General features: G+C 48.1%; 7 protein-coding genes and 1 long non-coding RNA gene across 10 annotated transcripts; 4 read left to right on the forward strand and 4 right to left on the reverse strand.

The window, feature by feature from the left end:
- Positions 1 to 17: 17 nt before the first annotated feature.
- On the reverse strand, positions 18 to 4570 carry LOC136198686 (recombining binding protein suppressor of hairless-like). Its single transcript, XM_065988694.1, has 14 exons — positions 4380 to 4570; positions 4026 to 4197; positions 3331 to 3754; positions 3072 to 3246; positions 2672 to 3017; positions 2420 to 2594; positions 2222 to 2359; positions 2031 to 2143; positions 1897 to 1965; positions 1744 to 1815; positions 1616 to 1688; positions 1230 to 1312; positions 1058 to 1164; positions 18 to 549 (listed from the first exon to the last, which is right to left on the reverse strand). The coding sequence occupies exons 2-14, from the start codon at positions 4176 to 4178 to the stop codon at positions 279 to 281; spliced, it is 2199 nt and encodes a 732-aa protein (XP_065844766.1). The 5' UTR covers positions 4179 to 4197; positions 4380 to 4570; the 3' UTR covers positions 18 to 278.
- Positions 4440 to 5260, forward strand: LOC136198717 (uncharacterized). The gene is made up of 2 exons (XR_010672853.1): positions 4440 to 4947; positions 5013 to 5260. It is a non-coding gene; the product is annotated as an uncharacterized lncRNA (long non-coding RNA).
- LOC136198706 (uncharacterized) lies at positions 5099 to 9434 on the reverse strand. 2 transcript variants are annotated; one of them, XR_010672847.1, is made up of 8 exons: positions 9088 to 9434; positions 8857 to 9029; positions 6166 to 8803; positions 5998 to 6108; positions 5774 to 5932; positions 5651 to 5716; positions 5471 to 5590; positions 5107 to 5415 (listed from the first exon to the last, which is right to left on the reverse strand). XR_010672847.1 is itself a non-coding variant. In XM_065988714.1 (6 exons), the coding sequence occupies exons 1-6, from the start codon at positions 6511 to 6513 to the stop codon at positions 5293 to 5295; spliced, it is 927 nt and encodes a 308-aa protein (XP_065844786.1). In that variant the 5' UTR covers positions 6514 to 8535; the 3' UTR covers positions 5099 to 5292. The 2 variants fall into 2 exon arrangements, 1 of the variants encoding a protein (XP_065844786.1); XM_065988714.1 differs by lacking the exons at positions 8857 to 9029; positions 9088 to 9434 and having other exon boundaries at positions 5099 to 5415; positions 6166 to 8535.
- LOC136198699 (ankyrin repeat domain-containing protein 29-like) lies at positions 6778 to 8655 on the forward strand. Its single transcript, XM_065988708.1, has 7 exons — positions 6778 to 6935; positions 6987 to 7085; positions 7158 to 7256; positions 7318 to 7416; positions 7464 to 7562; positions 7742 to 7825; positions 7888 to 8655. The coding sequence occupies exons 1-7, from the start codon at positions 6879 to 6881 to the stop codon at positions 8536 to 8538; spliced, it is 1188 nt and encodes a 395-aa protein (XP_065844780.1). The 5' UTR covers positions 6778 to 6878; the 3' UTR covers positions 8539 to 8655.
- Positions 9137 to 10851, forward strand: LOC136198709 (uncharacterized). 2 transcript variants are annotated; one of them, XM_065988718.1, is made up of 6 exons: positions 9137 to 9297; positions 9901 to 10208; positions 10290 to 10394; positions 10453 to 10488; positions 10546 to 10556; positions 10605 to 10851. In XM_065988718.1, the coding sequence occupies exons 1-6, from the start codon at positions 9212 to 9214 to the stop codon at positions 10755 to 10757; spliced, it is 699 nt and encodes a 232-aa protein (XP_065844790.1). In that variant the 5' UTR covers positions 9137 to 9211; the 3' UTR covers positions 10758 to 10851. The 2 variants fall into 2 exon arrangements, with proteins under 2 accessions (XP_065844790.1, XP_065844789.1); XM_065988717.1 differs by having other exon boundaries at positions 10546 to 10851.
- On the reverse strand, positions 10782 to 13542 carry LOC136198689 (serine/threonine-protein kinase PLK1-like). Its single transcript, XM_065988697.1, has 11 exons — positions 13331 to 13542; positions 13149 to 13256; positions 12975 to 13091; positions 12708 to 12925; positions 12562 to 12657; positions 12063 to 12508; positions 11908 to 12003; positions 11698 to 11851; positions 11517 to 11646; positions 11322 to 11438; positions 10782 to 11263 (listed from the first exon to the last, which is right to left on the reverse strand). The coding sequence occupies exons 1-11, from the start codon at positions 13439 to 13441 to the stop codon at positions 11018 to 11020; spliced, it is 1839 nt and encodes a 612-aa protein (XP_065844769.1). The 5' UTR covers positions 13442 to 13542; the 3' UTR covers positions 10782 to 11017.
- Positions 13543 to 13760: 218 nt separating this feature from the next.
- Positions 13761 to 17948, forward strand: LOC136198684 (DIS3-like exonuclease 2). The gene is made up of 30 exons (XM_065988692.1): positions 13761 to 13888; positions 13940 to 13986; positions 14042 to 14107; positions 14157 to 14210; positions 14266 to 14367; positions 14418 to 14489; positions 14584 to 14649; positions 14699 to 14777; positions 14825 to 14912; positions 14963 to 15062; positions 15121 to 15165; positions 15210 to 15278; positions 15335 to 15374; positions 15426 to 15538; positions 15585 to 15644; positions 15699 to 15746; positions 15799 to 15867; positions 15919 to 15976; positions 16030 to 16079; positions 16129 to 16185; positions 16381 to 16460; positions 16508 to 16631; positions 16689 to 16748; positions 16808 to 16891; positions 16944 to 17094; positions 17150 to 17280; positions 17328 to 17432; positions 17482 to 17577; positions 17632 to 17697; positions 17750 to 17948. The coding sequence occupies exons 1-30, from the start codon at positions 13774 to 13776 to the stop codon at positions 17789 to 17791; spliced, it is 2337 nt and encodes a 778-aa protein (XP_065844764.1). The 5' UTR covers positions 13761 to 13773; the 3' UTR covers positions 17792 to 17948.
- On the reverse strand, positions 17736 to 23706 carry LOC136198682 (ankyrin-3-like). The gene is made up of 17 exons (XM_065988690.1): positions 23545 to 23706; positions 23258 to 23473; positions 22905 to 23189; positions 22511 to 22843; positions 22154 to 22444; positions 21957 to 22078; positions 21802 to 21903; positions 21653 to 21751; positions 21486 to 21596; positions 21333 to 21431; positions 18910 to 19008; positions 18759 to 18857; positions 18609 to 18707; positions 18455 to 18556; positions 18208 to 18405; positions 18059 to 18157; positions 17736 to 18013 (listed from the first exon to the last, which is right to left on the reverse strand). The coding sequence occupies exons 1-17, from the start codon at positions 23651 to 23653 to the stop codon at positions 17918 to 17920; spliced, it is 2559 nt and encodes an 852-aa protein (XP_065844762.1). The 5' UTR covers positions 23654 to 23706; the 3' UTR covers positions 17736 to 17917.
- Between the last annotated feature and the right edge of the window lie 29 nt (positions 23707 to 23735).

Below are 23735 nucleotides of genomic sequence, written 5' to 3' on the forward strand. Positions count from 1 at the left end.
GAGCGCGGTTCTGTAGCTTTTTCCATGCCCCAACTGAACACGTTTCTCATTACACTTCCTTAAAAGAACAGTACGCAAATCAAAAAAAAAAAAACGTGCTGAAGAATCTCGCCACTGACAACAGCCTTACTGTATGTGCCACGCACTTAATTAAAAATGCAAATTGAAATGAAATCCCTAACTCTGGTCCTTAGACTCTAACTATCTAAATAAACTAGATCTTTGACAAAAAAACAGCCTTAGCTAATAATTAGTATTTCTTGAAATCAGTCGCCGGTTTACGTCTCAACGAGACTTGACGTCGGTCCAAAGAGCGGCGGCGTACCGCACGGACTGACCGTCGCGCCAGCAAGGAGAGGATGTGTGTCGACAGCAGGCATCCCTGATTCCGTTCGGGCGCCGCCGTACTCCTGGTAGAGCGTCGTCGGGTAGATAATGCCGTCGCGACGAACGAGCGAAATCGGCGCCCGAATGTTGCCTACTCGCCGCTGCGGGCGAATGCGTACAGCCGACGGAGGAGGCACGACGCACAGAAGCGACGTCGGGCTTCTGCACGGTTGAGAAAAGGGGAGGGGGAAAGGAGGAAAGGCAAAACTTTCGTTTTCAAAGACATTCGCAAGAGCCGGAACAGGAGGTGGGAACGGGGTTCACATGCCAGATTGGGGTCAAGTTGTTAAACAAAAAGCACCACAGCTTAAAAATAGATGACGCGGAACTCTCAAGCCGAAGGCCTATCTATGCAACATATCTACCGCAATTCAAGACCGTAAGATAACCCTTGGGGAGCCCTGAACTAGACATTCAAGGCCTCTAGCGAAACCGACTCTCCAGACTTGATTCAGTGCCGAGAGAACATCCGCTCAATTTCTATTGTTCCCAAGCCCGGAACCGAGAGTTACTAGACTAGGAGAGCTAAGGGCATTGTGGCCTAGAACGGTTCCTATCTAAGCAAGTAGGACCACTCGGTGTCTCCTTACAGTAGTTCGGAAAAGTCAAAACATGGATATGCAAAGAGGAGGGGAGGGGAACTTAGGGGGGGCGAAAGGACGTCTCTCACCTGAACCACGTCTCCGCCTCCGCTTCGCCAATCCACACCTTGAGGTCGGGAGTAAAATATTCGCCGCTGATCTCCATCATATTCACCTCCGATCCGCCACCGTTCATCTACGACACCGACAAAATAAAAATAAAAAAATCATCAAAGTTCGTCGTTTATGCGCTCAACGTACGGAAGTGGCCGTGGCGCAAGGGCACGGGGTGACGGGAGTGGGCACTGGGCCCATTCCCTCACAGAACGTGTACTCCGCTTGATCTGGAATAAAAGGAACTCAAGCGTTGCCATGGATACCGAAGGGGACGCGTCGACTTGGCTACTACTATCCGCTTCTCTTAGCAGCGAATAATCAAATTGGGCCCATTTCCCAGGATTACATATCTCCCACGGAGAATCGAATACACAACTGCAAAAGTCACAGCAGATCACTATCTGGACACGCTTAGACCACGCTTCGGTGGCCCGCATGGAAATGAGCACGAGGCCTTCTCACGGGTTCGCGTAAGGGGAACCGCCCTCCAACTCAAGAGGGGGCGAATTCATTAACTCATTTATGTATACCTGTGCTAATTATGGTCCACGAAGCACCGTCGTTGATCATCTCTTTTGCGGGTTCCTTGGGACAAGGGGTAGCCTGAATAGAATAGATATCTCTAATAGAAACGAACAAAGGCTCGTGTTCCTATTACTTGAAATTGAATGATTCGATCCTGCGACAGGCAGAGATACATGCGCTCGGTGTCCTTCATATAGAAAGCGACCTGATTGGGTGAGAAAGAAAGAAAAGTCGGTTGGCACCGTGAGAAACGATCCGACTTCGCGAGGAAGTGAAAGAGACTCGCCTTGTGGAGCTGAGACACCGGATCATCAGCATCGAGTATTGCAGTCTGTTTGTCCACCTTGCGAATGACCTAAAGAAAGAACATATCAATGGAAGTCATTGGAGGGGGAAAAAGGAAAACAGAGCGAATTATACCAATCGAGGTAGAGCCATTCCAGTCTTGGTGCAGACGAGTTTCACCGTCTGACCGTAGTGAACGAATCCATCAAGAACGGTGAACTCTTCACCCTCTCTTTCATTTTCATCGACTTCAGGGAGAGAGAAAGAGAGAGAGAGAAAAGGAGTCAGGTCTTCGCGCTCCCCCAATTCTAGCCTATCAATTATACCGAGATGGATAGTAAAGGCTCCCCATTGCTGACTGCTTGCGTGGAAATTATTTCCCTCGACATGAAGATATCGAGTGCTGACGGTCTGTGATCGGAGACGATTGAACAGGGCGACTTGGGATCCAGACGGAATGCAAACTGAAAAAAATTCAAATAATTTAAAAAAATCATCAAAAAACCGTATTCCCACGCGCTCACGTTCGGTATTCTTGAGCGACTGTTTCTTTTTCGACGGCTTCGAAATGACCTTGATTCGACGCGAGAGAAAAACGCCGATGTCCTTGCCGTTGCTATAGTACATTTTCACGAGCAAATTGAAGTGCTTTCGCTTATCGGCGTCCGATATGAAGAGCGTCTTCGCCGCGCAGTACCCCTTCGCAAAAAAAAAAAGAGATCGAGTCAGCGCGAAAAGTACACAAAGCGGGAGACCGCGCCCACGCAATTTCTCACGGTGTTCTCCAAATTGAGCGGTTGCATGTCCTGATCGCGATTTCCGATTCCGATGAATCCGCACGGTTTCAAATCGGCGTCGTTCGGATCGGCCGAAGCGGCGGCGGCGGCGGCGGCGGCGGCGGCGGCGACGACAGCGGATCCGTCCGCTCCTCTATTGCCTAACTTCCACCCGCTTCCGACGAGATAGACGCACGGCGGCGGGCAGAAGAAGCGTTTCTCGTTGCCGTACGATTTCTGAGCGACTTTCGCGTGAAAGACGATGACTTTCTGATGATTTCGCTCCATTAGGTAGCGATGCATCGCCTCTCGAGTCAATTTTTTTGAATCGGCGGCGTAGATGGGGCTAAAGAGGAGCGAATCGGTGTTTATTGGGGAGTGACGAAAGGGTATTTCTCACTTTGATCCGTCGAAACTGCTCGTGGGACTCGGTAGAGGGGGGCGACTCGATGGCGAATGAGGAGTCGCGCTGTTCATCGCCGAACGAGGATAGGGAAACGCCGTTCCGACGCCAATTGAGTCTGTTCCCAACGTCGCGGGACTCGGCGGGATTCCGGGGGGGTAATAACCGACTGCTGTGGCAAAAAAAGGACAAAAGCTTATGTTATCCACAAGGACGCGCGCTACAAACATAGGAAGTGAAACGGAAATAGGTGTACCGTAAGGCGACGGATAGGGTGAATAAGCCGAGCGTCGCGCAACCGAATTCGATCCTTGATACGGATCGACGAACGGATTGTGCCCAGCTGCCGCGTACGGATTCGTCGTGTACGGATGAGCCAACGACGTCGGGCTGTTATACGGCGGCATCAGACACGACGAGCTGGGATTAGTCGCGTGATGATAGTAGGGACCACTTCGCGCCGCCGCTGCCGCAGCCGCCGCCGTCGAAGTCGTGGCGTGCGCGCCGCCAGCGCCGCTATGGTAGGGATAATCGTAGGATTCGTAAGCTGCAGCAGCGGGGACGGTAGTCGTTTCGTTTTCCGTCGTCGTCGACGTCGTCGGTGCAGCGGCAGCGGCGGCGACGGCTGCGGCAGCAGTGGTCGGAGTGTTGTCGTCGCTCATTGTAGTGGGCCGGCCGATCTGCGAAAACGTACACGATAATTTGCGTGAGCGACGGGAAAACTTCGTTCGTTCGTGCACACGAGAAAAAAATACTGGCGTGGGTGCGCGCGACGCAGAACTGAGCCGCTGGCCTCGAATGCGAAAGCCTATAAAGCCGCGTCCATGGGAATCGTTCGCGGGTGAGGTGTGTCACATTTCTCGCGGGCGCGCGACAGCGATTGGTTCGCCTCGTAGGCGTGCTCCCTCTTCCCATTGGACGCGCGACATCCGAAAAATCGCGTTGACTCACCTGAGAACGCGGATCTTCCCAATCGTACGTTAGCCGACTGCCTTGAGCGACGCTTGGAGACCACTTCGCTGGAGGCGCTTGCGTCGGCGAAGCGTATGGTACCGATCCGGGCCAATCGTCGCTATGAGCGTACGCTTCCTTTTTTATTGGCATGTGTTCGTCGGACGATTGCCTGATGAGAAATGAACTAAGCTGTTTGCAGCGCTACTACTAACATTTGAGGTTCCTAATTGCTGTGGGAAAGGGAGGGACTTAGCTCTATATATGGTCTAACGAGTAATTAATAAACATCAATGGAGTCTCGGAACCGCAGGACAGTTCGAAGATTCGTTGACGGGGCACTTAGAGACTCACAAGCCCTGCAAGCTCTTGATCGACTCTCGCTGCTCGTTGATAGCAGTGAGAGAGTGTTGACCCGATCGGCGTGGGAAAGCGAGGAGGGGCCAAGGCGGGGCTTCGCACGAAGTCAAACAATCGTTTCGTTAGAGGAGATTAGAATCAATTGATGCGGGTTCTCGCCCCTGTCGCGCGCTCGGAGACTTTCGTTGCTCGACGAGACGAGATGAGGAGGAATGGGGGAGGAGACCACAGATCACGCGTGCACGTGCTCTAAAAAAAACGAAAGTCCAGACGTCGCCTCAAGTAGCGTGCAAAACGAGAGGTCTCACCATCAGGCGAATAAATAAACACGATTAGGAAGACAGAGAATCGTGGGAGAACTTGCGTCCGGTTATGATGTCAGAGGACGCGGGGCGGAGCGTCTAGAGGCAACAAAGGATCGCCAATCAAAGGGGGTACTGTTTGTGCAGACAATCGCCCTGCTGCTCCTATTGATATAATCGTTGCACTGTATCGCACTTTCGATCTGTCCGGGTCAGAATCTTGGGATACTATGCATCTGCTAAACTCGATACTTCCCTGCGTACGTGTGGTCAAAATCGAAGGGAAGCTAGAAACGTTAGCCTATTGATTTTTGGTTTTTGTCAGGTCGGTTTTAGAGGTGACGACGACCTGTCTAACGTTGTGTGCTTCCCCCTCCCCTCCCCTCGCGTCATCGTCGTCGAGCACGGACGACAGGAGCGTGCTCGCTAATTTGAATTTTCTCTCGGGTATCGACGGGGAGACGACTCGCTTAGGAAATCCCTTGCAAAAATTTATTTCTATGCACGGCATAATTTTTACTGTTAAAAATCGTGCCAACGAATAGGTTGGAAAATATATCCATTTAAAATTTTCCTTCTCTGCAGTAAACCACGTGAATTCAAGTTTAGTTCGCTATTTGTGTGGCGGACAAGATACTGACCACAGGACAATACTCCCACACGTGCAAAAGCGATTCCATGGCCTTATAGTAAAGAATGTGGTCTATCGTCAAGGGATCCACGATCGCCTATAGAGCGTCACTTTCTGTTTCGGATCGCGCAGCGTGCGGCTGGGGATTTTACCTCTTTGTTTTCGACACGGTGCTTTATTGGCTCCTTGCAATACGACTGGTTGTTGTCCTCGGATTCACTTACGTTCATGTTGCCCAGATACGCGTATAAGGAGTTGAGGACTCTGCTCGGCTAATATGCACAAGAGACTATTATAGACGACTTCGTGCTGGTGCACGTCCATGCACTTGCCTTAGCTGAGTCCCGTTCTGTCTGCAAAAGGTTGCGTTGCATCTTGCTATCAAAGCATGACATTCTCTACATTGAAAAACAATAAAATGTCTGTTATGGGGTTTTGTTTTGGGGGTCCATTACCATTTCTCTTAGCATCAAAGTAACCCTGTCAATCTTCTTTTTGATAGCCGCAAAGAGGCTTTTATTTGGAAGAGCATCAGTTCCATTAGCATCCCTCGGTCTTCCCTCAAGCAGTTTGCGATACGAAAACAGCATGACTGACAAGTTCCGGAAAAAGAACTGAGAGCGTGCGCAAACAGCGAAACAATCATTACTACACAATAGATATTATTACTACACTGTACCTCTTTGGGCATGGAGTGATGGCATAATTCAGGTAAGTTTCCAACGCAGAGTTGTACATGAAGCAATTCACTGCTCGGCACTCTTCTGTTGCGAAGCCTCCACTCTGTATCCTGCACAGCATTGATAAGCGAGCTCCCAGTAAACAACTTAAAATACGGTGCACTTACAATAAAAACGTCACTGAAAAGACTATTAAGGGTCTCGTTTGGTCGCAGAGATTCTTTCAATCGATTACGAAGCTTGTCATCAGTACAATTCCACGTCCAAGTAGACTCGGTTGAGTCGTCACTGTCAGAAGGCGTAGGCTCAATTCCAGACGAATTTCCAGCATCTCCAGTCTTAATTGAAGAAGAATTCCCTGCCTCAACAGGAGTCGACGCCGTCACGGTCATGTTTTCAGCACGAACAGGATTTGTACTAGTAGTTGGGGAGCTTGAATCATGATCATCGGGATTATATGCAACGGCTCCAGAGACAATGACAATAAGAAGTGCACAGTAGATCAGACTCTTCATACTGACTCAACTCAAATGAATTCAGTTCCAAAGGACGAATGTATGGAATAAGGCCATAGAGTGGCCTTTTTATGCAGGCAGCATTGTGGTATAAATTGAATTCGAAAATGGCTAGCTAGGTGCAACAATGACGACAGCAGCGCATTTTTCGTCTCTCGCCACTACGCCGCGCCGCCTCTATTATTCCCGGGCGAAGATCAATTGTCACATGAGCCCGCTTGACGTCCTGGATTAGCGGAGACGCAAATTCCCCGTCCCACGCACCCTCCACTCGCCCCACCGCCCCCCGAATCATCGCTCCCGAAAAAAACGTCTCGTCGATCTCCAATGTTTATTTTAATCGCGACAAAGAGCCCAAGGCAACGATGAACCGTCACCTACCGCGGCCAGACACCGAAACGGACCACTGGGTCCCTGACAAAGTTAGCCATACACCTAGGAACGATGTTCTTTATGTCAGGAGTCGTTTGTAGCACGGCTCCACTGCTCTGCATAGAGCAGCCAGAGCGGGATCGTTTGATCAACTTCTCCGCTATTTAGCCGACGGTTGGAATCCAAACATACGCGATCACGTAAGTAGGAGGAGGAGGAGGAGACGTTAGAGTTTGAAACCAGAGCGCTTCTACTACTATTCGTCTTTCTAGCTCGGCCTTACTCCCATGCACGAAGCCTGTCTACAGGGCCACGACAAAGTCGTCTATTTGCTGATGGCCTTTTCGGCTGAAGCCGACGCTACGAGCGCGGTGATCGAAGGCGTGGCGGCATCGAAATCAGCGCGTATAACGTTTTCGTTTTTCGCTCTAGCACTACTGGAGTCCGCTGATCTGCGCCGCCGGCAACGGGCACTCTAAAATCGCGCGAGCTCTCCTAGCGGCCGGTGCCGACGTGAACGGCACAACGGCGGTACCTCTCCCAAATCCACTTATCATTATTTTTGAATTTTTTTTCAGGAAGGCTTTTCTGCTATTCATATGGCAGCCGCTAAAGGCCTTACGGACATCGTTCGGCTGCTTTGCGTCGCCGGATGTCGTTTGGATATAAAAACCAAGGTGGTGAGAGGGGGAATCTATTCCTATTCTCCATCATAAGAGTCGTGGGAGATTTTCGATTGGGTGTTCGTTTCCCTACGCTTAATTATACCGTCGCAATTGCATGTCAAGAACCCTGAGAGTGCGAAAGTGCCGATCCCATAGAACCCTAATTATCCTAAGGGGGTGCGTTTCCGCAGGACGGCCAAACGGCACTCGATATGGCTCGTCGCGCCGAGAATAACGATTGCGTTCAATTACTCGAATTGGCAACGCAACGAGAAGTGATTAGAGTACTACTCGCATCTAACACTAGCACACTACTCTTTCCCTCCCCCCCCTATAGAGAATTGATCTTGACGCGCGCAAAATCGTCGAAGAAGAACGACTTCTCCACCGCGGCAACGAATCGACGTTCGACGAACGACGACGACTCAAGCTGCGCGTCAACGAACTCCGACTCCAACTAAAGGACGCCGAGAAACAAATTCATCGACTCCAACGTCCGAAATTGATCGACACGATGACGACATCGGCGTCCCTCCCCGAAAATCTCCACATCGCCGCCGCCGCCGGCGGCGGGGGCGGGGGCGGCGGCACGACGGCAACGTCAACTATGATGATGTCACCTATACGACGACGTCGAACTCTTCCCCTCCGAGCGACGAAGTCGCCGGGAAAAGCGATGTCGCCTCTCGCCGCCCCCCAAAGCAAATCCCCGTCTCCCGTCAAATCACTTCATCCCCTACTTCAATATCGTCGACTATCGACTTCGTTGCCGAATGGGATGATGAATGCCGGCGTCGTTCCGTCGTCGTCGTCGTCGAAACAGCGAGGAACGACGTGTGCCGGATTCCCGCTGAACGACGACGACGGCGACGACGACGTGCGTGTTACTATGACTGATTTACACGAGCAATCGCTCAAAAGTCCGCTCTCGTGCGCCTCTATACTAAAACTACGCAAGCGACTTGCTAGCCAAGAGGCTCCGAGTTAAAAAAGGATAGACGTTCTATATTAGGCCCATTTTGTTGTCCGGTTTCGCTTATAGGACTCGTAGTCGAGTTCTTTGTAGAAAGAGAGTTCGGTTTCGTTGATTACGCCTCGTTGCGCTAAGGATTTTTGTTTCGTGTCGTGGCGCGTTAGGATCGTTTCTTCTTCGTCGTCGAAGCCCGTTACGAGGTCGTTCGGCTTCATGCCGTGGGGTTGGGAGTGGATCTTGAGGCTATCGTAGGCGTGAGTGCGAAAGGGGGGAAGGAGGCCTGATGGCGAGGGGTTTTGAGGGCAGGAAGGCGTTTTGGTGCGATTTTGTTACCTGGATACGTTCGAATCGTTTCGGCGAGATGCTTTACGAAGTCTTCGATCGACTGGTCGAGATCCACGTCGTGTAGAACGATCGATTTGATCGCGCGATACTCGAACGAACGAATAAGACGTACGGTGATCGTAGCCATTCTTTACGGTAGATTCTCTACCCCGTCACGTGATCTAGAAAGACCACTGTGCCTGTGCTGTATGTAGGGTACAAGGAAGCATTTGGCAGTACTTTTTTGATGTCTAACAGAGTACAAAAAAGCGGAGCTGTGGCTGCCCGCTAATTCATTTACTATCCGGGTTTTGATAAACACTCTTCTGAGAAAACGCCTTCTCGCTCTCGCTCGTCTGCCTCGATGTTTCTTCGTCCTATTCTATTCTTCAATTTGATCACTTTGTCGGTCGCCAATGTCCAAATAGAATGGCTAACTGGCAATCCAAAGTATGATAAACCACCTCGAACCTCCCTGAGTCCCCTAGCCCGAACCGCAAGCGCTCCCTCGCGCCGAAATACGTTATATCGAGCGTGTTTCTCACTCGAATCGTTTCAGTAGTTAGATATTACGCCGAGAGAAGCAACCACACCCAGTTTCTAAACACCGCGTTCTTTCCCTTAGCTAACTTCGCGGTATTTGTTCTTTGCGCCTATATGGTGGAACTATCGCGTCTTCGACGACTTCTACCGTTTGCGGTTCGCTTTCTCTCTACCCTGCTATGATACGCATTTCCGATCGTCAGTTTCACTTCCCGAAACCTTGATGGGCCTGTTGCCTATGCATTTACCTATGCGTTACAGCTCTAAACGTTTTCCTGACAACTCCTGTACGCTTATTACAGACTCGAAGCACGAATAAAAGCGTATTGTGCTTATGGGGGACGACAGTATTAGGAGCTTTGTCTCCTTAGGAGACAAAAAAAGAAAAAGAGCGGTTTAGGAAACGTTTGTGTGCGCTACGCATCTTCATCTAATTACATTTAGTGGGATTAAAGGCCCGAAAGGAGGGATCTGTTTCTTAAGGAGTCATTTCTTTTTTTGTCTTTGCAGCTTTCCATACGAATTGAATATTAACATCCAAGACTCTATCGAAATTTCCTGCAAGCAGAACGACACTATGGGAGCAGCTATTATCTATCTCGTCACTGAGAAGGGTTTCCAGGATTGCTCAGCTGAGGGAAATAATCGAATAACGGATCCCGCTCCCATATTTGGCAGTGGCATCAATCTACGTAGTGATAGCGAGTGTGGTGGCTGCTTTTTCTACTGCAGAGGGCCAAATTCCCTACTTGACACTAATCAAATCACATTTAACTTTGTGCAAAACATTGAAGACGGCACCACTGCTTATCTCATTGGTACAGAACATTTACACTGCACAGCAGATGCAATAGACATTATTTGCTAAGCTATGACCGACTTGACGCCTATTTCTCTAGATACGTCAACTAATACTTCATCACTTCCTACCAATAGTCCGTCCATGAAAGGCGGACGCTGCAACGAAGGTCTCAAGGCATCCTTTACAGTCAAACGACCAAGGCGTAAGAACAAAAAAGGAACAAAAAACGCTTTAATTTTATATGGCTATTGATTTTTCAGCCCCTCAGGCTACTACTCCTCCTCCAGCAAAAACAGGTGATGCTATAGTTAAAAAATTGTTTAGTGTTTTGTATGGGCTTTTTTTTGTTGCAGCCACTGCAGCGGTAAGCACGTCAGCTGGTGATAGCTCTGCCGCCGAATCTACTTCTCAGAGCGACGCGACGACTTCTCCTATTACTCAAGATCCATCTGATCGCATTACAGGCGGTCCTATACAGTCTACGCCTAAACCAGGTGGAGTACCACAGCTCCACGTTTCCTTAGGAGCTATTCTACTGTCAGTAGCGGTAGCATATATTGTTTAAGTACGTTGTGCCTCTTTGTTTTTTAACTATACTATGGTTATTTTCGTGTTGATGCTGTCGTTTCTCTAGTCTATTAATTTATGAACGTGCTGTACTTGTGTTTGTCATGAAGCTAGCAAATTCTAGCCATGTATTTACATGCACAAATCAAAGACAAAAAAAGACTGACAGTATCAACAGGGGGCCCCCTTCAAAATGCATTCCCCACTGCGTAGTAATAATAATAGCTAATACCTACTAATCCCCTCCCCGCGTACGTGTCACTGAATGAGCTCCTCGGGTTCCTTGACCATTTTCCCGGGCCCCTTCACTGCCGCCGCGTTTCCCATAAGACGCTCGACCATCACGCGACCGTAGTCCAAGCGGGACGCCAACTCCTTGCTGCATCCGTACTGACCAACATCGCTGAGACGATACGTCCGGAAGCGGCTTTTCTCGTCGATATAGCTCACGGCGCCCATGCGAGGACAGACAATAATCTTGGTGTGGTCTCGGAAGAAATTAATCTAGGGGGGGGAGGAATGATGAGAACGCGTGGCGTGTTATGCGAGTGTGCGCGGAAACCTGAAGTATGCCGAGACTTAGATGAAGGACTATGGCGTTTCGCGTGCGAAACCAACTTCTGAGATGCGGAAGACGAGCGATTTCGTCGCCTTCCTTGGGACCCATAGCAGCTCCAGTCTGCACAGAGGAAATAGGGGGAGTCATATATGGCTTACGGTACGTTCATCTAATGTGTAGTGATTGTTTATTTTTTACCTTGAGGAGATGCTCGCTCATGTAATCGCTGAAGTAATTCAAAAGGGTGACCTTTTTCTTTAGGTGATCCGGACGCTGGCTGCGCATGTGGAATTCCTCGTGACCGTCGCGGTCAATGTATTGAAGATTCCTAAAAGATGTCTCTCAAGTCTTAAACCGTGATCTTTAGCTTTGTACTCACTCTCCATCTGCCGCCAAAAGAATACGGGTATTGTCATTGAATAGGACGCCGACCGAATTGTCGGACAGCTGATAGCCGAGCCCGTATTTGTCCGAATAGTCGACCCATTTGCTGATCCAATAAATAGGCTGAGATGCCGGATCTTCAGCCTCATCTAATATAAAACGAACATACATCTATACAGATCTACATACGTATACATATACATACCCCACTGCTTGCTGCTCTTCTTCTCCGGCTCTTTCTTCAAGCAGTCACTCAACTGACACAGCAGATCACTCAGAAAATAATCAGACGGCTCAGTACCTCAAATAAAAAAGACAAAACTAAGAACCCCGCCTATCCTCTCCCCCCAAATATCATACAAGGACTAAACTCTGTTGCAGTAGGAGGCAGGGGTGGAGCAGAAGAGGGTTTGACAGAAACAGCGGTCGTCGTCGTCGCCGAGGACAGCGCACCCTTCAAATGACCCGCCACCATTCCGCATCCGTCTTTATTGACGAGACTCAACGGTTTTCGTGGCAGTCCCGACGTCGAAGTAGCCGTTTTCTTCTCGTAGAATCGCGGCGCCATCGTCAAACAGCTGAGCGGAAGTCGAGTTGGCGCGAAGCCGGCGGAGAAGAACGGGTCGTTGAGAACGGTTTGCGTCGCGGGACGCTCGGACGGATCCGAACGGAGGAGTCGGACGATGAGCGACTGCGCTGCAGGCGACACTTTGGGCGGAATAAAATAGTCGTTTCGTTTGATACGCGAATAGGTCTCCTTGAGGGATTTCGTCTCAAAGGGAGGCTTTCCAACAAGGAGAGTGTACCTAGAATAAAAGATAATAAGGATGCTATTACATTCCCTGCCTATGTAACTTACATTATACATCCTATAGACCACAGATCAACTTCGTAGCTGTGTCCCTTCTTATTCAGTATCTCCGGGGCAATATAATTTGGAGTCCCACATAAGGTCCTATATACAAGAATGCCTATATTTAAATTTTCTATGAATTTATTGTGTACCTCTTTCTTTCTCCTTCGTAGTCGATTTTTGCTGCGAGTCCAAAATCGCCGATTTTCACTATCAATCCGTCGTCGAGAAATATGTTGCCAAGTTTCAAATCGCGATGTATGACTTTGACGCCGTGCAAATATTGGCATCCGAGTAGTATCTGTTTCATGTAGTATCGAACTTCCGCTTCGGTTAGAACGCGCCGTCGCTTATGCAACTCCATCAAAGACTGAAAATCAAATATTTACACTAGGAAAAAATGGGCGGGGTCAACTCACTCTTCTCCGACAAATTTCCAAAAGAACGTAAACGTTTTCGGAGTCTTCGAAGTAGCCGTGAAAGCCGACGATGTTCTCGTGATTGAGACTTCGGTGGACCGCAATCTCCATCGACATCTAGAAGGCGAAAGAACGTTCGAAGTGAGGCCCCGCGCGAGGATACGCTCGTCGAACCTTTTCTTTCTGATGCTGTTTCGTTAGGAGGCTCTTCGAGACGATCTTTCCGGCGAATACTTCGTTCGTTGTCATGTCCTTCAGTTCGTAGCAGCGCGCGAAACCGCCCTGTGAAAGCACGCGGAGACGCCGGTGAATCGTTGGCGCCTTCGCTACGCATTTCTGCTAGAGCTGAGACTCACTTTGCCGAGAAACCGTCCCTTTAGGTACGTTTTTCTCGTTTTCGGATCGACGATGTACGTATCGGCGTCCGAATCGGATGCGGCTGTCTTTATTCTGTCTTTTGTCGACATCTTTGGCGCTGAATCGGTCTTCTGCTAGCGTTTTCGGAGTGAGGACGAACGTTCGATGGGTCCTTTCAAAGACGAACTGTGGTTCAAACGTCTGCGGGGGTTGGACGTAACGCTGCTGGCCAATCACGTTCGCTAGGTGACAGCGCCCGGATGCGACGATAAATCTTGGCGTCGCGAACTGGTATGCATGTTTCAGAACTTTCCACGGGATTAGAGTAACCTGAATAAAGCAAAAAGTGCTCTTAGAAGAAAGAAATCGCTAAATGTGAAGAGAACTTAGAAAGCACGTGACCTACAGCTGCAGCGCGTTAGGTCACGACATTGTTTACGAGATGAGCGAAAAAGGGCCAGGAAAGCAAGGCTCGAGCAAGTCCAAAGCAAAAAAGTCTCTCCCGAGCAAGCAAGACGCTGCTGAGAGCCCGTGCAAGTCTAAAACCAAAGGGAAAGGTTGGAAATCTGCCAGGGCAAAATGAAGGCGTCTTACGTTTTCTCTATAAGGAAGCAGCAAAGCTAAACCTAAAGCCACAAATAAAACGCTAGATGAAGTAGCTATAAATGGTTTTCCTCGTACTTCCAAAAAAAGCCTGGAGTTATTCGTAGCCGTACGATTCTTATCTAAGTGAAGGCGTCATTTCCGATGGACTAAAAAGAGGCACATTTATAAAAGTACGAATTCTCTGTTGAATTCCAACCTCTAATTAAATTAATCAATTAGGGGACACTAAGAATTAATCCAAAGAAGTATCAAGACGCTTTCGTACCTGATCCGGTAGACGTCAGAAATTTGACGACGATAATCGTAGTTAGTTCTTCTTGCTCGCCAGGATGGGGGTTCGGATATCTATTTGCCGGGTTTGACAATGAGAAATCGAGCATTGAATGGAGACGTTGTAGTTATCGACTTACTTCATCGTAGTCAATGGAAAGTAGGCTTTAATAAGGCGCCTGCAAATCCCTGCTCTTCTAGTTATACTAGAGAAAAGAATTAGAAGGTGAAGACGACGTCACTGACGGCGAGAAGCGTTTTGTGACTCAAAAAACGGGAAAGGTATGATGCAAAACGGCGCTGACACTAGCAGAAATGCCTCCCACTCGTTACGTAGAAGTTCACCTCCACGTACATGTACTTCCCTTCCTCTTAGGTAGTTTTCATTTTGGAGAAAAAGCACAGCAGAGCAACGACAGGCTTTCTGAAAGCCTATGACAAAGTAGACTATTTACCGTTACAGTATTTCTTCCAACTCAGTGGCGTCTTAGCTTGACAAAACGGCAATATTTTCTCCAGTTGATCATCGTCTTCCTCGACTGCTCGTGCCCCTAGCTGACTGTCCCAAAGGTTAACATTAGAGGCGAGAGTCTCCTTTATATCTACAGTTGATTTAGAGTATCTAAAAACGCCGAGCCAGTTCGAAAAAACTCTTTTTGTAGCGAAGATAGAGAATTGGCCTTTAGACTGTCCATTTGCCCATGGGTATGAAACCGTAGAGCAACTCGCTTTCTAATATTTTATTGGTGAGATAGGAGACTTGCTCGTAGTCTTGGCGAAGCAGGCGAAATAGAGCCTGAAACCGAGGGATTTCTTTTAGAAAATGGAGTCGATTTTAACGATTTTTCAAAAGAAGTTAGTCGAGGGAATTTTTGAGAGTCAAAACAGCGATTGCGGGTTTGAAATTTTTCAGGTTTTAGACTGCCTTCCAAAGGACTTACCGTGGAAAATACCCAAGGTAGAAATCCTTTTGCTGATCTAGTTGTAAAATCTTCTATAAAGGAGGAGATGGATAAACGTCTAGACCTTAGAAACGAATGTATCTTCACTATTGATCCATCAACAGCAAGGGTGCGAGACACTTACCAGCATCTAATCCAGTTGAAAAATCTCTCTCGATTCTTTAGGATCTCGATGATGCTCTTCACTGCAAGCAACTGTCAGATGGTTAATCTTATATAAATATTGAACTTATAAAATGATAATTCAGCTTTGAAGGCATTTTTGAGGTTGGCGTGCACATCGCTGACGTCAGTCATTTCGTCAAGCCGGAGACGGCTTTGAACGAGGTGGCACTGGCTCGAGCAACTAGCGTCTACTTAGTACAAAGAGTGAGACCTACCGTTCCACGAAAATTACGTCCTTATGTACTATCAGGTTATTCCCATGTTGCCTCGATTGTTGTGTGAAGAACTGTGCAGCCTAAATCCTAACGAAGTAGACATACTACTCTATGGGAATGATTCTAAGTCGCCAGCTATCTCTTTATAGGACAGATTGGCCTTTTCTGTTATATGGAATTTGTCACCAACGGGAGAGGTGCTCCCAAGTCCTTGACAACAGATATAAATAGTAGAGACTAAAAATCTAGATTCTAAGTGAATGGGTGGGAAAAACGGTTATTCGTTCGTGTGTAAAAATGGCCTACGGTGACGCGCAAGTAAAAGTCGATACATGACTGTGTATATTAGCTGTACTTTTTCTTTTACAGCTAATAATTGAAAACCCAACTAAGAGCTGGGAACTCGGCGAGTTACCAGCAATATCAGGTTCAGATATCATAGAAAATCGTCTCTCATATTAGATAGAAACTTTGCTTTAGACGGGCATTCTGTAGCTAGCGTAGCTCAAAGTGTGCTAAACCTTAACAAGGTGCTACATTATACTTGACAAACGTGAATTGGCTAATCAATCCTCACAGATTGCGGTCAGTTTGAGACAGGCTAGGTTAGACGAAGGTGCTCTACGTCTAGACCAGGTAATACGCGTACTCATATATAGAGAGGGGAGAGCCCTATTCATTGCTTGCCTTGATGACAATCATTTTACGAGGGATCTAGCTACTCTTGATTACCTGATGAAAATTTTAATCTGAGCATTTTATAATTATCGACTTTTAATCTCTCTGTGCGTCTTTTAACCCTTACAAACCTTTTTCTCATTTCTTATGCAGCCAAAAGTGACACTCAGTCTCAATACCGAAACTGGAATGCCAAACGGCTGTGTCATATACGAACAGAAGGACAGCAACAAGTACTGGGAGTTTAAATGGGTTGATACTTCAAATCTGTCTTCTCTAGACTGATTGAAGAGTTTATGCTTTTGGCCAATATATCCGTGGCAAAGCGTATTTACCGAGCGTTTCCTGACCGGGCTCTATTACGACGTCATCCCAAACCGGATGCAAAACTATTGGATGACGTGGTAATCGTTTACAATTACAACGCTTTCTGTCACTTTAGTTCTGTTTGTCCAATTGAGGCAAAGATTAGCGGCTGCCAGGAAATTAAGCTAGACGTAACCAATTCTAAAACTCTTCAGGTTCGTTTGACTTATTACAGAAGAAACGAACGCTTTTAATAATCGCATGCTTTGCTTAGGCTTCATTGCAAGGCCACAGGGACAAAGAAAAAGAGCCCGGGGAAACTCTACTTCTGACGTCACTTTTAGCGAGACCAATGAAGGTAATCCCCTCCCAATTTAAATCTAAAATCAACGCGCTGCAACCCTCTACAGCTTGCTCAGTATTTCTGCACAACTGGGCTCCCCGAAGACGAAGAAAAAAACTGGCATTATGCCCTCAGCATCCCTGTCTACACGCATTTTACGTCCCCTATCCGACGCTATCCAGACGTGATGGTGCATCGCCTACTAGCAGCCTCTTTGGGTAACTAGAAGAGGGGGACCCACTTTGCAACCTATAAGCTTTGGTATGCGCATAGGAATTGATAGCGATGTAAGGGAAGGGCCGGATCGAATGCACGCGATCGCGTCTCATTGTAACGACAAGAGAAGTGCGTCGAAACGCGTTCAAGAACTGAGCACGGAGCTCTTTTTCTCAATATTTATCAGAGTAAAATCGTCGTTCTCTTCATATATGTATCAGCCTCATCTTTATAGGAATGCGGGCCACTTGTTGAAAAGGGTATGGTAAGCGGGGTTTTGGACAAAGCAGTTGACGTGCTCGTGCTCCGCTTGGGAATAACGGTCAGAATTTATTGCGAGGTGAGTTTGGCTAGCTAAATTGGTTTTGTTACTGTGCTAAGTTTCACAGCAAATGCCTCTGGAGAAATATGAGCACTCAAAAACGGGTCACAAAAGCGTGCTAAGCTTACGATGGAAAACTGACGGGGAAGAGCCAGTGATCCAGGTAACGTAAATACAACTAATAAGATTGATGGGTAATATAGAACGTGTCGTGCAGTGCCTTGCCGTTTTTTCTCCTGTCCAAGTGATTATTAAAGCCAAGGAAGACGGCCTCAAATACTCAGTGAGTCTAGATGGATAGTGTGTTTCTCACTCTCTATCTTTCCTAATTCTAGGCGTTTCTTGAGCGTCCATCATCATCACAAAACAAAATCTAATTCGTTTCTGCACTTCTAACGCACAGAGACTGTAGTGGTGTGTGTGTGTATAGACGCGATTTCGCTGTAGATACGGATTGTGTAGAAAGGCATTTTCTTACTGCGCTTCTTGGACTCCCGTTTGCATCAGAGAACAGAAATAGCCGCATTTCTTTTCTTGAAAATATCCGCCACGTCGACGTTTCCGTCAACCTGCGCCAGATGATAGGGAGTCCTTCCGTGCTAGTGACAGTAGTTAGAAGGGCAAAATTGAACAACTTGGCCTACGTCATCCTGAGAAGTTGGATCTGATCCGCTGTTCAGCAGAAGCTCAACGACACCGCCTCGATTTTTATGAGCAGCCACGTGCAGAGCAGTCCATTCCTCCTACGTCGAAAAGACACGTGGATTCAGTGAGACAGCAATCTTATCTTTACTTTATCTTTTGCGCTGACGTTGCACTGATGCTGAATGAGAAGACCGGTAATGGCAACGGAACCATTCATTGCAGCAGCATGAAGAGGAGTGAAACTATCATTGTTGACGTGATCGACGTCTGCACCGTGATCAATGAGCATGTCGGCGATGCGATAGTGGCCGCCGTAGGCAGCTAGATGCAGCGGCGAATTTCCTTTCTAATACGAATTTTTTTGTATTCTAACTCTTGAAAAAATGCCACCGTACTTTAGTCGGCTCGTTCACCGAGGCTTTTCCCATGTCGAGAAGCAGTTCGACGACAGCAGTGTGACCTTCACTAATGGAAAGGTGGAGAGCCGTATTCCCATTCTACACGCACACAAAAATATAAAGTGCAAAGATATAAGAGACGAGCCCTTGCCCCATTCTTGATGTCAACACCAATTCCAAAGTCTAGAAGGACTCTAGTGAATGCCACGTGCCCATCACTAGCAGCCCAGTGAAGTGCCGTCTCGCCATCCTAGGACAACACCCAATAAACGCTATACAGTCACTTTTCTAAATGACGCACGGCGTTCTGATGATTCACTTCGCCGCCCTTCTCAAGTAGAATCTCGGCCATGGTTGCGTGACCGTTGTCGGCCGCCCAATGAAGCGCGGTGCAGCGAGACTGCAGAGAGAGAAAGTGAGAAAAAATGCGAGGTAAATTTGCTCGTTCTCACAGCGTCTCGTGCATCTGGGTTTGCACCGCGGTCCAGCAGAACTTCGGCGGTTCCGCAGTGGTTGTTACCGGCAGCCCAAAGAAGTGGAGTCTGTCCATCCTGTACAAACGTGAAAAACTCGAACAAAAGCATCGATTTTCTACGAACAACGCGTTCGAAGTTCACGAACGTAGTTCTATATTAGTTAGGATCTTAGCATATTTCACTTGGCACCGGCGCAGCGCGCCGGTGCCCAGTGAAATATGCTAAGATGGGTGTGGTGGGCGGGGGCGGCGGCGGGGAGGATGGCGGTTAGTTTTTTTCGCGATTTTCTCGGCCACAACTAAAGATTGGTCGATCTCATGAATCAAAAAAGTTCTATAACCCAACAATCTACTAGACTAGAAAGAGAAACGGCCGAATCGAGTCGAAAGCACCAAAATAGCGCGATTTTACGATCGCATCGCGGTTTTCTCGCCTAAAACGAACGATCCCTCGAATCGACGCGATCGAAACGCTTTAGAATTGCAATTTTACTTCAACTAGTGGAAGAAACGACTGAATCGCGTGAAAAAGGACCAAAATATCGCCATTTTTGGTCTCCCACGCACAAAATGTCGTTCTTCTAACAATCTACTTCACCGCTAGTACGAGATCGGCAGTCTAATGGCTTTTCTAGACACGCTCAGCCCCTCGAATTCTACGGAGATCGATGCTGGAGCGACGAGCTTCGAAAAATCTCGAAATTTCGAGCAAAGCATCGATTTTCTACGAACTACGCGTTCGAAGTTCACGAACGTAGTTCTATATTAGTTAGGGTCTTAGCATATTTCACTTGGCACCGGCGCAGCGCGCCGGTGCCCAGTGAAATATGCTAAGATAGGTGTGGTGGGCGGGGGCGGCGGCGGGGAGGATGGCGGTTAGTTTTTTTCGCGATTTTCTCGGCCACAACTAAAGATTGGTCGATCCCATGAATCAAAAAAGTTCTATAACCCAACAATCTACTAGACTAGAAAGAGAAACGGCCGAATCGAGTCGAAAGCACCAAAATAGCGCGATTTTACGATCGCATCGCGGTTTCACGCCTAAAACGAACGATCCCTCGAATCGACGCGATCGAAACGCTTTAGAATTGCAATTTTACTTCAACTAGTGGAAGAAACGACTGAATCGCGTGAAAAAGGATCAAAATATCGCCATTTTTGGTCTCCCACGCACAAAATGTCGTTCTTCTAACATCTACTTCACCGCTAGTACGAGATCGGCAGTCTAATGGCTTTTCTAGACACGCTCAGCCCCTCGAATTCTACGGAGATCGATGCTGGAGCGACGAGCTTCGAAAAATCTCGAAATTTCGAGCAAAGCATCGATTTTCTACGAACTACGCGTTCGAAGTTCACGAACGTAGTTCTATATTAGTTAGGATCTTAGCATATTTCACTTGGCACCGGCGCGCTGCGCCGGTGCCCAGTGAAATATGCTAAGATGGGTGTGGTGGGCGGGGGCGGCGGCGGGGAGGATGGCGGTTAGTTTTTTTCGCGATTTTCTCGGCCACAACTAAAGATTGGTCGATCTCATGAATCAAAAAAGTTCTATAACCCAACAATCTACTAGACTAGAAAGAGAAACGGCCGAATCGAGTCGAAAGCACCAAAATAGCGCGATTTTACGATCGCATCGCGGTTTTCTCGCCTAAAACGAACGATCCCTCGAATCGACGCGATCGAAACGCTTTAGAATTGCAATTTTACTTCAACTAGTGGAAGAAACGACTGAATCGCGTGAAAAAGGACCAAAATATCGTCATTTTTGGTCTCCCACGCACAAAATGTCGTTCTTCTAACATCTACTTCACCGCTAGTACGAGATCGGCAGTCTAATGGCTTTTCTAGACACGCTCAGCCCCTCGAATTCTACGGAGATCGATGCTGGAGCGACGAGCCGAAAAATCTCGAAATTTCGAGGAAGCATCGATTTTCTACGAACTACGCGTTCTATACGTAGTTCTATATTAGTTAGGATCTTAGCATATTTCACTTGGCACCCCAAACTCTTCTCTCCTGTAATAAATTACAGTAAATTACAAGGGACTGGCCAACTTTTCTGTCCTGTAATAAATTACAGTGAATTGTAAGGGACTGGCCAACTCTTCTCTCCTGTAATAAATTACAGTGAATTACAAGGGACTTGGAACTATTCTCTCCTGCAATAAATTACAGTAAAATTGGAAGAGACTGGCCAACTCTTCTTTCTTTAATTAAGAAACTAGACTATGGCTGTCACCTTCATGAGAGAATAATAATTGACTCATGAAAACTAGACTATGGCTACCACAGTCATGAGAGAATAATCGAAGTTTTAGGCAAACCAAACAAGAAGAGAGAAGCAGTTTATACTAAGGGAGCCCCTGCCTTAGACTTTTTGTTCCCCAAGCGTCCTCTGACCTTTGTCCTGCAATCAACGGGGCACCCTGCGTTGATGAGTCTGAGGGCAACGTTGCTGTGGCCTTCAAGCGCGGCGTAGTGCAGCGGACGATCGCCGTCCTATATAAATATGGGGTGCAAAAGCAGGAGTTGCTCCAATCACCCTACTCCTACTTGATCGCAAGCGTTCACGTCCGCTTTTTTCTCGTTCGCCCCCGTCAGTAGAAAATCCACGACGTCCAGATGCCCGCGAGCGGACGCGGCGTGCAGGGGAGTCAAACCAGCCTTAAGAAACACTTATTTCCCAATGTCGTTCGCGTCTTAAAAACGGCTCCCCCCACCCAAGCCTTTGCATTCACGTCTGCTTCAGTGGTCATCAAAAATTCGACGACAGGCAGGTGGCCTCTTTCAGCAGCCAAGTGCAGAGGCTGAAGCGACTCCTTCAGCAACCCAAATCGCAATACACGCACATGTGTAGGAATTTCTATACCTCCTTCGTTTGAGTATCGACGCGTCCTCCGTATTTCAATAGCATTTCGACTACGCCTTTGTGTCCGTGCTGAGACGCTCGATGAACGGCGGTGTCGTGATCCTGAGACGAAAATGCCTAAGTGATCGTTTTCTTTAATAAGGTAAATATTTTACTTTTCCTTTCGCTTCAGCATCAGCACCCAAACCCAGTAGAGTGGCCACGACTTCGACGTTGGATTCCTTAGCGGCGTCCAAAAGACGTCGACTATGACGTTCATCTTCCTCATTGTCTTCAGCTAAATGGTTCATACATAGAAATACGCGTATATTTGAGTCCCAGAGTGTCTCGAGACCTCTTCATATCCTCATACCTTCATTGTGCGGAAGCTCGACGGTTTCACTGCCAACCGTCACTGAAGCGATCATCAAATCCTTCATCCACTTGACCTGATTGCGAGCGGCGTTCATCAGCCCGTCCAGCTCCCGATTTCGAATCACGAAGTACAGACGAAAATTCACGTTCTCCACGCAGGCGAGATACCACAGCGTCGGCGTCGCCGTCTGAAACAGCACCATGCTCGCCGCGTCCATGATATTGCGTATTGCCTCCAACGTCGGACGCTTTCCAACCAATTCAAGGCGGAGAAGCGATCGATTGGAGCCTTCAAAGCAAGAAGAAAACGGGTTCATGTAGCTCAAGCGCTAAAGTGGATTCTATCTATACTTACTGATGTGCTTTGGCAATATGGTCTCGTTATCGGCGACGAAGAATGCAAAGCGTCGGGTCTTGTGATCCAGCATCCGACCCAAATCCGAGCGTCCGACTTGCCGCATCAGCTCGGCAAGTTGAATTAGATTGTACGGCGTCAGAAACAAGCGAGTGAGAAGAACGTCAAGAACTTCGTCGACAGAGCTCGCCTTTTCGAACTCAGACGGCTCCATGACGACGTTGCAGTGACTGATGAGCGCAACGGCATCGGTGAACTGCCCCGTGATTTTCGAGATCAGACGTTGATAACGATGATCCGACTGCAACTGCTGAATATCCTCAGGCGGAATTTCTAAAGGGAAAGAGAGAATCTCGCTGTTGTCTTATAATAGTCTTTGGTTTCCTTCTATTGCCTGGTTTTGACGTGAGAGTTACGACGTCTTCTCCGCACTCGACGATCAGAATGGATAAGCCGACGAGCCAGGCGGGATGCTTGCGCACTTCCGCCATAATGCGCTCGGCGGCGCGCGTTTGGACGAGAAAACGCGCGCGACCGCGCGATTCCATGCCGAGGTACCACATGACATTGGAGCCCGTCTGAAAGACGAGCATGTTGATCGCTGCCATGATGTTGGGAACGACCTCGTCCGGCGGCAAACCGACGGGAACCGAAAAGACGATTTGCGTCATGTGAGAAACTAGAGCCGGAAGTCATAATGCTCTCTTTGGACTCATCTATTAATACGATCACGTGCTTTTCGCTTACCTGTCACATCCGGTAACGATTCTCCGTCGGGGCAGGCCGAAGGAAAGCCGTTCTTTTGGCAGAATGACTTAACTTGGCCGACGATGTCGTAGCGACCGACGTCTTGAAGTAATTCGACGAGCTGGAGCCAATTGTACGGCGTCAACAAATGCGATTCGTGGAGTCGATGAAGCAGTCGACCGCACGAAGTAGCTTTAGCCGCCTTCGAATGGCCGCCTTTTTCGAACGACAGAGAGCGCGCCGGGGTAGAGATCAAACGCGCTCTTCGCTTATCGCTAACGACCTACCAAGAATTTCTCGACACCGCCGCGTTAGTTCGGGCAGATTGTCGTTTCCGATCGACATTGCTAGCTTCGCGAAGAGTTTTTCGATGTTCGGCGGCGAATCTTCTGCCATTTTCGACGAGGAGAACGACGCGACGACGCACGTAAGCGGTCTAGGTGTGAAGCCGCTTGAATTCAACAACAAGGCGGTGCTG

Source organism: Oscarella lobularis, chromosome 19, assembly GCF_947507565.1.
Source record: "Oscarella lobularis chromosome 19, ooOscLobu1.1, whole genome shotgun sequence".
NCBI classification, from domain to species: Eukaryota; Metazoa; Porifera; class Homoscleromorpha; order Homosclerophorida; family Oscarellidae; genus Oscarella; species Oscarella lobularis.